Source organism: Diorhabda sublineata, chromosome 5, assembly GCF_026230105.1.
Source record: "Diorhabda sublineata isolate icDioSubl1.1 chromosome 5, icDioSubl1.1, whole genome shotgun sequence".
Taxonomy (NCBI): Eukaryota; Metazoa; Arthropoda; class Insecta; order Coleoptera; family Chrysomelidae; genus Diorhabda; species Diorhabda sublineata.
This window is the reverse complement of record NC_079478.1, coordinates 5,601,888-5,613,946: the sequence shown is the minus strand read 5'-3', so window position 1 is coordinate 5,613,946 and position 12,059 is coordinate 5,601,888. Positions and strand designations below refer to the sequence as shown.

Here is a 12,059-nt window from a genome sequence, read left to right as displayed (position 1 = left end):
TAATGTTCACTTATGACTTTTTTTTATCCCAAAAATTGTTTGAAGAGCTCGAATTAATTTGTTTATTATCATTTAACCGTAGAGGCTTATCTAATTGTGTTAAGATAAGTATTTAAAGTTTTGGCGTCATAAGTGAGTTCAAAGAGTCGTTTTTTGTAACAATCAAGATTTTTGTTATATATGTGAATAATTTGTGTTTAAAGATTGTAGAAAAGTTGTACCAGAATTGGAGAAAAATACTTATTAAGATTATGGATAAGTGGTAAAAGAAGTACGTTTGAATTTTGAACAACGACTATTTGACGAGAATCACGAAATTATCAAGACTGTTTTTTTTTTGTAGCGTAAACAGTTTAAACACCAAAAATCATGCTAAATGGCAGTAACCAAGTACCTGACTTTTCACTACCTGACTTTTCACTATCTGATAATATATTTAACGCCTTGAAACAAGACATTGAAGAACCAACTTCTTCACAAAATGATGTTGATTTTAAAGTTATGCCAAATGAGAAAAAATGCTTTTCCAAAAATGAGTTAGATGATCTTGTAAAGGATTTAAATTTTTCTAAGCAAGCTCTAGCTTCAAAGCTTGAAAAAATTGCTGTCTTCAGATACTAAGATAAGTTTTTATTGTGAAAGACTGGCTTTTATTCATTGACAGCTCAAAATGTAGCCTATAATGTATTACAAATAGAAATGAATACCATGAAGTTAAAAAAAGAGTTTCATAACATTTCGATGGTCTTGAACAAAATGTGTTTGTGTCGATTTAGCATTGAACATTCTTCTTGGCAACGAAGTGGCACTAAATTTTCCGATTTTACATATCTTTGGTATAGTAGAGTTGAACATTGAACATAAAATATTGAAGCAGGTATTTTTGATGACCCCAATTAGACAACTTACGAAAGATTTAGAATTGAAAGACATCGGTATGAAACTCCACTTTCTCCATGGACACTTGCATAGGTTTCCGAAAAATTTTAGAAGAGATATGAGCGAAGAGCAGGGGAAGCATATGCATCAGATCCCACGCATCATAGAAGAGGGCTACCAGGGTTTCTGAGATATAAATATAATGTTGGACTGTGATAGCCATTTTCCAAAGTCTATATATCATAAAAGAGCATAAAAACGAACCCAATACTTTTTAGTAAAGTTTTTCTTGGTAAATACATGTGTTTTTCAATTTTATACTTTAATATCATTATATATTTGGTCAGAAATAGCTAAATATCTTTAGTAACAGATGTATCATAAACTAGTGTACATATTTAACTAGATTTGGACAGAAAAATCATCTATAAAAATTAGAATCAAACTAATCAACAAACAAATAATCCTAAAAAGCGTTGGGTACTTTCCCCACACTTTGGTTGTGTTTACATTGATGAAATCAAGGATTTTCCTAATCTAAAAGTTTCTATTTCGAACTATAATTTATTTTTTGTCATTTTTTGATGAAAAAACTCACTTTTGTCACAATAATTATTTAAATAAATTTCCTTTTGACTGGGAGAGCAAAGCGGAGTAGATTATTACTTGTTTTATAAATAATACGCAATCAAGTATATGTAGGTAATTGCATACTTATTACCTGAAAGGAGATTATTTTCTTGAATAGTAAATCTGTGTATACTATGACCATAATTATGTTTATTAATACAATGTATAATGTGAATCCAGTTTGTTCAACTGAAGTACTGGAAGAAAGCAATATTTAAAAATTAATTTTTATGTGGTGTTATTGCTCCAGAGTATTGGAGATTACTTTTATTTCTTTACACTGCCTTCAATTGATTGTCAAACTAAGTCTCCCGTTAAGATATTACTCATAATGTTTCATTACGAGGATGTATTGATATCTAGTTAGCCTAGACCAGTTCCATGCATAAACAAAATATTGCGTTACCATAGTAACGAACAATAATTTATTAGAAGTGTAAGTGTATAGTTTGACGTCAAAAAAGTAAACCAGAGCCACGCAATAAATAATAATATCCTTGGTGATCAATGTCCTTTGTATACGACCCTGAAAAATTGGACTGCAAGCTTCAAAAGAGGTAAATTTTCCATTGAAGATGATAACCGATCGAGAAAGCCAGTTTCTGTGTCAGTCCCGGATGCAGTTCATGACATTATTTTATCAGACTGTCGAATTGGGCCAAAACAGAAACAAAGCAACAATCGATGGAATTCTAGTTCTCCAAGACCTAAGAAATTTTGTGTCCAAAAATCTGCTGGAAAAGCATTTGCATCAGTTTTTTGCGACAATAATTGTAGATTACTATTCGAAATTACTGACCACTATACGGAAAAAAATTTAAGAGAAAAGACGCGAGAAAGTATCCAAAGGTGTTTGGTTTTTGCAGGACAACGCCCCTGCACACAAACCTCCGGTTGCCATACAAAAAATTCGTGATTTAAGGTTTGAATTACTAGAACGCCCTCCTTATTCCCCAGAGTTGGCTTCATCCGACCATCATCTCTTTTCTCAACTGAAAAAAGTTTAAAAGGTCGCAAATTTTCTTCCAACGAAGAGGTAATAAAAGCCGAGGAAGTATGGTTTGCAGAGCAAGAAGAAACATTTCTATTGAAAGGTGTAGAGACGTTGCAGGTTCGCTGCAATAAATGTATCTAATTAAGAGCAGAATATGTTGAGTAATAAAATCTTTTGACTTTGAAATTTTGTTTGGTTCTATAGTAGGCTAAGAATTTTTCAAAATATCCTCGTATAATGATAACTAACGTCCTGTTTCAATATAAGAAATTTGGCAATCCTTTTACATTCTCAATTAATCATAAACCTGTCTTTTTTATATGCTGAGTTTGGTAAGGATCTTATAATTAACAAAATTATTGTATTATCATCGTCCTTTCACAAGTATACAATGCGATGTTTATAAATGGGGATAAAGAGTGTAGAAAGAGTAAGACCTATGTTTTGCTATGATTTCGTACAGTTAAAAGTTTTTGTTGTTGACTTTTTTCCTTCTGGTATTGGATACAGAGAGTGGTATAAGTCAGGCAAGTATCCTTACGGGTCCGGAAAGTTCTCTCATTTCGTGCAGAATGGAGCTTCGCCGCACTACGCGTTATGTGTGCGGGAGTACCTCAATGTTTATTTTTGAGAATGGATAGACAGACGAAGATTTGTTGAGTGGCCCGCACCGCACACGACACCCTGTAATTTCTTCCTATTGGGCTTTCTCAAGGACTGCGTTTTTGCAAGTGAAAGATGCATCCATCCCGACGTCCGAGCTGCAATTGAAGAAGAATTTGAAATTCTTCTCGGACGGCTTACTTGCCCTTGACAGTAACTTCTTTCCATTCTCTTTTGTAATTTATTTATTTTGACGCTGCGTTTGTTGCCTGACTTATGCCGATCACTGTATAAATGGAGATTAAGGTTTGAATTTGAATGAAATATTATTTTTCAGACAGACCGTTTCCTCTTTGGGTTTTTAGTTTAACTGCAGCAGATCCTTCTCAATATGGAATCCCGAATGTTAAGCTATTGGGAAATTTGCATGGTAATGAAGCGGGTGGTCGAGAAATTTTGTTACAATTAATTGAGGTAAATCTATGTTATTAATACCGAATGATCAGAGAATCAATCAAATTTTATACGATGCATATATTCTAGCTATAAAATCTCGTACTTTTATTTGTTGAGGAAAGCCCATTCCAGCTTTTCATTCTGCTAATGCGGCATTAAAAACATATCAGTTAATGAAGATGCATGAACAAAAGAAAATGTAGATAATTAATTTGATTAATTGATCAATCATAAAAACACAGACTGTCGTATACTTTAGTGAGAAGGTATACAGATTATTAGAAAATGAGAGTGATTACGAAATTTGTTCCAAAACTTTTGAATGATGAATAACAAAGAAATCGGACCCCATTGCCAAAATTCATAAAAATTAGGCATATGGCTGTGAGATTCAAAAGGTACTCAACAATAGTTCACCTCGTTTCAAAAAGTTTAATCAAAACTATTGAGGTCTTGAGAAATCATATTGCGACCTCACAAAATTAGGAACTGTTTTGAGAAGATTCCGTTTTTTGATACCAATCTTGGCGATAAACGACGAAAATTTTTCAGCCATAGATTCGACGTTGCAATAAGATGGAAAAAATACGGTAAGGGGGAAAAATAGTAGTAATGGCATCCTATTGTTGAAATAATTAAAATATATTATGATGGATTAAATGGTTCTAATTGAACTTCCATGCAGATTAATAATAATAGAATCTGTCTGTCTTTACCATACGAACTGGCACTGTCTACATTCGATACCCTACGAAATAATTTATCTAAGGCAAATAATGGGACAACTTTTTTGAATTAATTGATCTGAACGCATCAACACGTTAATTTCTCACCGGGCTTAGTAGGGATTCAAGAATTATTAAAATTAAATATTTTTGTGTGAGAACGTGTATTATAAACGGCTTTTTAAAAACAGTCCTGTATATCAATTTTGTGGTCAGAAATCTTCGAAACTTTTTATAGTCCTTCAAGTAAGGAGATAAAATATACCTATTTACTTTCTTTACCGTATTTTTCAATCACACTTCGTAAAATATGTACTGATAGACTCATAAGTTTAATAAAAGACTATATTGAATATTGGTATACAACTTATGATGTTGTGAGAAATGAAAGACTGAGGAAATAATATGGAACCGTCAAGTTTACGATTAAAATACAGATGTAAACAAAATTTGATAGATGTTATTCATAAGGATCCAGAAAAAATATATTCAATAAGATTGAAAAACACCTATTTTCACATCAATCGTCTATATTAAAAATATTTATACGAAAGCTTGAAAATTTTTAACGGAGCGTTTTATGGAGAAAATATTTTCTTTACTGAAATCTCTAATATGGGATTCTCCCTCTGTTTGTCTCCAAGTTTCTCCAAAATATTTACAATTGACAATAATAAGATTATATGATCTTAATTTCATTGAAAAAATTCACCAAATTGAGTTCATGCCTACTGCACATTTAATATTCCAAATTTTTTCTTTCTAGTACTTGATTGACCAATTTGACAAAGATAAAAATGTCACTTGGCTACTAAAGAATACTAAGATCCATATCGTTCCTACAATTAATCCAGATGGATTCGAAGTAGCTGGAGTAGCTTGTAAAGGAATTACTGGAAGAAATGTTCCTTTTAGGGATATAGATTTAAATCGTAATTTTCCGGATTTTTTTTGTCCAGATCCAGATTTAATTTTATCCAAAGAGTCGGAAGCCCTTATCAATTGGATGACAAATACCAAATTTATTCTGTCCGCTGCCTTACACGAAGGAGCTCTTGTTGCAAATTATCCGTATGATTTAAATCCAAGTAAGTGAAATATAAAAAAAAAATTTCATAGTCAAAATATTATTATTGTATATGGGTAAATTTGTCAGATTGATCTTAGATATTTGAAGCTACCACTTTCAGAAAGGAGACCAATTTTTTACAGAAAGAGTCCTATCTTTCTGGAAGAAATCAATTCTAATGTCCGTTCTACAGGGTCTTTCAAAACGTTTGCATGCGAGTTATAATCACTGCATTAAGCGACAAAAATCGACATTAAAAATCAAAAATTAACAAGTTCCTCCTTATCGAGCGGTCGAGAGAGTCAAAAAAGTATTTAGCTGTTGCCGCATATTTGAACTTACCTTTGTTTCTAATCCAAACTCGAAAGTTTTTCGGCGCATATTATTCTCTGCAGCAGCTAAATACTTTTAAACGTTCCACAAGCTTTGATTGGCTAAACCTTATAGTTAATTGGCGATTAATCTATGCGTTATAGACATGTGATTGTTTAGTGATTTTTAATCGATTCTTTTCGCTTAATGCAGTGATATAACTCGCATGCGAACGTTTTGAAAGACCCTGTATATAAATTTACAATATGGTTCTCTTATAATACTAGGCTGCAGGAATAATGTACAGTAGAACTCCAATTATCCGAATCGCCGATTATCCGAATCACTTTCAGAAAAAAATTTGTCCAAAAAAAGTGTAAGTGATGCTAAGATGTGCGTGGAATAAACTGAAAGGCCTACCGTCTGAGAAAAACAAAAAAAAAAGAGTCTGAAGAAAATGAGAAACAAGAAAATGGAGAGGATGAAGATGATGCAGATGCGTTGGCACTAGAGGAAATAAGAAAAATGATTGTAAAAATTTCTGGTTGTACAGAAGTAAGTGCTGAAGATGTAGGAGAGTGGATGGCTTGTGACACGTCTGACCCTGGTTTTCAAATTCTCAATGACGATGAAATTGTTGAAAGTGTGAGAGAAGATGTTGAAGTGGAAGTGGAAGAAGAACTTTCTGCTGATGTTGAAGTAGACGCTGGACCATCAGCTAGTGAAGCATTTGCCGGCCTCGAGACTGCTTTGAAGTGGATGGAGCGTCAGCCCGAGTGTGACCACCACTGCTCACCGTCAAGCGAATGCGTGACCTGGCTGCCATAAAACGGATGAAGAACGCAAAACAGCTTACATTGACGGAGATGTTTGAAAAACAATGATTTTTATTTCTAAACTTGTACATAAGTACATTTTATTTATATTTAAAACATGTGAAAATATCATGTTTCTTTCATTTAATTCAATAAAAAAATAGTGCAATATCAAAACGTATATCTCTCCAATGGCAATTTTAAAAAAAACTCCGATTATCCGAATGGGTCCCGGTCCCCATTAATTCGGATAATTGGAGTTCTACTGTATTTTGTTTTATTTTACAGATAATGCTGATGGTGAAGCTTTTGAAACTCCTGATAAGGACGTTTTTAAGTACTTGGCCAGAACGTATTCAAATAATCATCCAAAAATGCATAAGGGTGAAAAATGTCCGGATAATAACGAAAAATTTGTAGGTGGAATTACTAATGGTGCAGCATGGTACGGCTTTAGAGGTATTTTCAGTTGTTTCCAGTATAAATATTGTGAATGATTACATCCCAATGATTTGATCGTTTAGTTTTTTTCCCTTGATAAGATAAACGAATGCAATACACCTGTAGAACAATAAAAGTTCATTACGTTATGATTAATTGTCTCAATCTGTATATTATCGTCGTCATGGCTTGGTGGAAAGCCATTTTTGAGAAATGGAGAGGTGATCGTATTATGTCGAGCTTTCAAAAGATTATTTTTGATGTTTTGGAAAAACTGAAAACGCGTTGTATAAAGTTTAAAAATATATAACTGTCAACTTTTTCAATATACTGTGACAGATTTTCCAATTTTCACAGCTTTTTTTTCAGGTGGAATGGGTGATTATAATTACAATTTTCATGGTTGCATGGAACTGACATTAGAATTGTCATGCTGTAAACGTCCTCATGCCGAGTTATTATCAACATTATGGAATGAAAATAAATTGGTAATTTCTTTTTACTACTGATACTTTTCACTTTTACTTTGTTTATAATAATCAAAGCATATAACTCAGCTTTTAACAATATCCCTTCACCAACTAGGAAAGTTTAATCGTCTAAAGTCGTGTCGCTATTTCTGACCCGTCATGGAGCTGGATAGTTATCTTAACATTGGTATGATGATGATGTAGTAGCTCATTACCCGTGGCAAATTTGGCTAAAGTTAGATCATTAGTATCTATATCCGGATTGTTCCATGTCCACCATTTTTTTTGTTGCTATAAAATATCGTATGGCATTCTTTGGATGTAACCTATTCTTAAAGAATTAAAAAAGAAAGTATGGAACTCCAGAGTTTATAGTAACAGATAAATAAGTTCCATATTCATATTATATTTTTAAAATTTTCTTCCTATATACTTTCTTACACATTTCTTCGAATTTGACCGAGAACCAAAACTGCTAAGATACTATATGAATTCAAGGGTGTACTTATATGTCAACGTAGACCAGAAACTAAAGATAACCAAATTTTTTCCATTAAAATTATTCATAAATGTTTCAGTCATTATTATTGTATTGTATGCAAGCCAATAGAGGGGTAACTGGAAGAGTTTTGGATTCTGAAACAAGACAACCGATTGAAGCTAAGTTGAAAATAATTGGTAGAGAGAAATTAGTATTATGGAATCGTAGTGAATATGAAATATTTTTCCTAAGTTATAAAAAAACTGGAGAATTCTGGAGATTGTTGCTACCAGGAACTTATACTCTCAAAGTAAGTTGAAACATCTATTTTATGAGAGTTTTATCTCGACTAGCTCGTCTAGTTCTGGTAGAAATGAGTCAGATTAGTACCAGTAATAAATATGAACAATAATAACTCCGTTAACAAGATCTCATGTACTCCATGTATATATAAATAAAATTGCATTTCTTCTAGAAAGAATTCGCCACGTTTTGGTAATTTTCTAATCAAAACTTTCTCCGATATTTAGGTATTTTTATTTCAATAACTGATATGCTAATTTTGATGATTGCTCTCCGATTTTGGCGTCTCTATCAACCAAATGCCGTCCATACTCTCCTACTACTTATTATTTTGAAGCATCTTATGATTTATCTCCTAAAGACATTCAGGGACTACTGAAGGATGAGAGTCTACCGATTCATTGAATTGAGGAGACACTAGGGACTCCCAAAATCCGTACCACAATACGGCAAAGACCTGGAACCAATTTAATATATAGGGGAACGGCTTATTTATATTCTATTTTTATTTCATCCGCAATGAAATTGGAGACAAATTTATATTGTTAGGTCCCATCGTGGGAGAAAAGTAAAGAATATACTGGAGATTCGTAATAATCAAAGATTACTGTGGTCAGCAAGAATTAAATTGAGCACATGAGAGTACATCACGTGCAGTAACTCACACTAGTACTTGGAAATGGAGAAACATCTCAAGACTTTTGGCGAAGGGTTTATTATGAGGCTAATTATACTCCGCTTGCTTCAATAATGCTGCCACTATTATTTGAATTTACCTAATCTGGTATTTGAGTAAACTGTATGGTTAATGATTTCTGTGTCGACTAGAGTTGCATTGTTTTGTATTTATATTGACAATGATATAATTATGATCTTCTTTATCTTGAACATGTATGTTTGTCTTGACTTTAGGTCTCCTTTAATTGAAACTTCGTTTTAAAACAGATAAGAATCTTGAATTTTCGACCTATTTCGATTTTTATTAAGACAATTTAGCAACACAAAAATAAATTTCTACTTCTATTTCAGGTTGAAGCGAATGGTTACAAAACCGAATACAAAAAATTCACGGTGAAAGAACATAATCCGTTTCCTAAATTAACAAACTTAACATTATTCCTTACCAATTCATCTCTAGCTACGACTACTTCTAGTACTGAAAAAAATACAATTGTTTCAAATTTTTCATCAAGATTAAGCGAAGATGATTCAGTTGAAGAAATTACTGAATCTCCCAAAGTGGGAGAGCTAAAAGGATTCGCAAAGTGTATTAATAATAATGTCAGTTTCTCTATTTTTACAATACATATATTATTTTTATTAAGATAAAATATATGTCATAGATATAAGAACTATTTTTGTACAAAAATGTCTGATTTTTCTGATGAATTTCATACCTGGTTTCAAACAATATGACTTATGACCAAGATGATATTGGGAAATAGATTATTTTTCATGTACACAAACTATACATATCGTGATAAAACAAATTTGGGATTTGGGAAGTAATTTTGTTATTATAGTTCATATATATAATTTTTTTGGGTCTTCATTTCCTTCGTTTTTTATGCAATTTCTACTTCTATCGCTTCTCTTGTTTTTCCATATCAACTTGAACATTTTTTAATATTTTGTAATTGATTTTTGTTTGAGCTTTTCTATAATTACCTCATTTCTTATCCTATACCTGTTTTTTTTTCTTTAGTTTTTTTCATTTCTGATGTTACTCTGTAGTGTCTTTTTCTTTATTACCCAGGAATGTTCACCTATTTCTTTCTTTCCGAAAATTATCTTAACTAAATATTGACACCCTGTATGATTTAAAATAGTGAATTCTCAGCGTTTTTATCCAATTGATCAATTTTCTTATGAAATATAAAGAAATAAATTGAAACAATTCACGTAATAGCAGTTTTAAAAATAGAAAGTAATATACATACGAGGTCTGGCTATTAACTAATGATACTGTGCGCCTAGATGGCGCCCTAGACGGGTGGGGTAAAAAATTATTAGTGCTTTGGGTATCTAGATATCTTGTCTCAAAACACGTTTCCGTCATTATTATAGTATTTGTGCATTAGCGTTTTGAAATGAACGTGTTTTTTTCTCGTACCGAAAAACATATCAATCTCAAATTTCACGTTAAATTAAAAAAAAATCCGACTGAGTGCTATAAATTGTTACAAGATGCCTATGGAAACAATTCTGTACCTCATACGGGTGTTTCTAAGTGGTGTAAGCGCTTAAGTGAAGGCCAAATGAGCACTGAAGACGACCAGCGCCCAGGTTGCCCTCTGACTGTTTCAGCTCCGGAAATAGTAACCAAAATCAACCAAATTGTGCGTGCAGATCTTCGAATGAACATCCGGATGATTGCCTAGGCTGCAAACACCAATAAAGAAATGTTTATAAAAATTTTACACGAGGAACTTCACATGGCAAAAGTCTGTGCGAAGTTGGTGCCAAACAATCTGACTTCTGACCAAAAACTCTTGCGTCTGCTCAGAAGGCTAGAAAAATATCTTCTTTGAAAGAAACCCGATTTGAGTCGATAGAAGCGATAAAGCAAAAAACGGCAGAGCTCCTAAAGGCACTCACCAAAGAAGACTTCCCGCACTGCTTTGATCAATGGAAAAAATGTATGGAAAGGAGTGTGGCGAGTGGAGGGGAGTATATTGAAGGGGCGCATTCGAATGTAACCAGTCTCGTTATTTAATAGCCAGACCTCGTATAAAGTCATAATGGATTAATTTGGAAAACACTTATGCAAAATTAAACGTGCGTTTAAGTTACAACTAAAAGCAATGCATGTAAATCAATAACCAGAAGTGTTGGTAACAAATGACATCTGGACAACCGTGTAATTTATTTATTTGCAACAACAATTACACATTCATTTAAACAAATTAATTTATATGCATACTTATTGTAATCACAATCAGTCGCATGTAATTTAAAAAAGTTTTTACGATTAATGGTAGCAATTGTTTTGTCTCTTATTCCTTTTTATGAAACCACCTGCTATTTTTATTGCTTAAAACGGTTGTGTAACAAAATATATGTTTTATCTTCAATCCATGTTGACGGATACAATGTTTAAATCTTTTCTAGAAGTTTTTTATATATAGTAGTGAATACAATAATTATTTCTTATTGAAATTTAATTAACATCGTTATTAAAATTTGTTGACAAGAAAAACTAATATTTACTATACATCCATTAATTCTGGAGTTTTTAGAAGATAATTTCGATATAAGTGGAGGATTTTCTAGAGAAATCCAAATTATTTAACACGTTAACTGCCATGTACAAAGCCGAATTAATAAAAGCGCCGTCATGTGGACAGAAAATTCCTTAGTCTTGTGTTTACAAAATCCGGAAATAATTTTATAATTATGGTACGAGAATATTCACTTTTTTGATGACACAAAATATTATTTATCGTTTCATGATAATCTATTTGTATTAACAATAAATTAAAGTAATAATTTAACTAATGACAAACAGACATGGATAATACTTCCCTATCTTTTACTTTTTTGTAAATATTCTATACAAATAAAAATATTTTCGTACCAAACTTGACACACAAAAGTGTGAAAATATGGGGTAGTATGCGTCAAATCGGGCAGTTCTAATTTTTTGCAGACTTGTTTGTGATCTCTAGCACCGAACGCAACTTTATCAAAAATAGAAAAAGAAAACACAAAAATCTAGCTTCAATCTAGCCAAGTTACCTCCTACGCAAGGCTCTGCTCGTTTTTACTCCTGGTATATTTCCATTTCAAGATTGGAAATATCAATTATGGGATCATGAAAATCAATTCACAATGTTTAAGACGCTTATAAATTTTTTCGCATTTTGATAAAATTAATATCG

At 32.3% G+C, this 12,059-nt stretch overlaps 1 protein-coding gene across 1 annotated transcript in view; it reads left to right on the top strand.

Annotated features, from left to right (window-relative positions):
- The window catches only part of LOC130444377 (carboxypeptidase D-like), a 33,757-nt gene extending 22,286 nt beyond the window's left edge, over positions 1-11,471 (top strand). Inside the window, exons 9-14 of the mRNA XM_056779471.1 lie at positions 3,444-3,580; positions 5,054-5,375; positions 6,772-6,942; positions 7,294-7,412; positions 7,973-8,185; positions 9,208-11,471. Of these exons, the coding sequence (XP_056635449.1) occupies positions 3,444-3,580; positions 5,054-5,375; positions 6,772-6,942; positions 7,294-7,412; positions 7,973-8,185; positions 9,208-9,507 (1,262 nt within the window). The 3' untranslated portion in view covers positions 9,508-11,471. The remainder of the gene's footprint in view (positions 1-3,443; positions 3,581-5,053; positions 5,376-6,771; positions 6,943-7,293; positions 7,413-7,972; positions 8,186-9,207) is intronic.
- Positions 11,472-12,059: the final 588 nt, after the last annotated feature.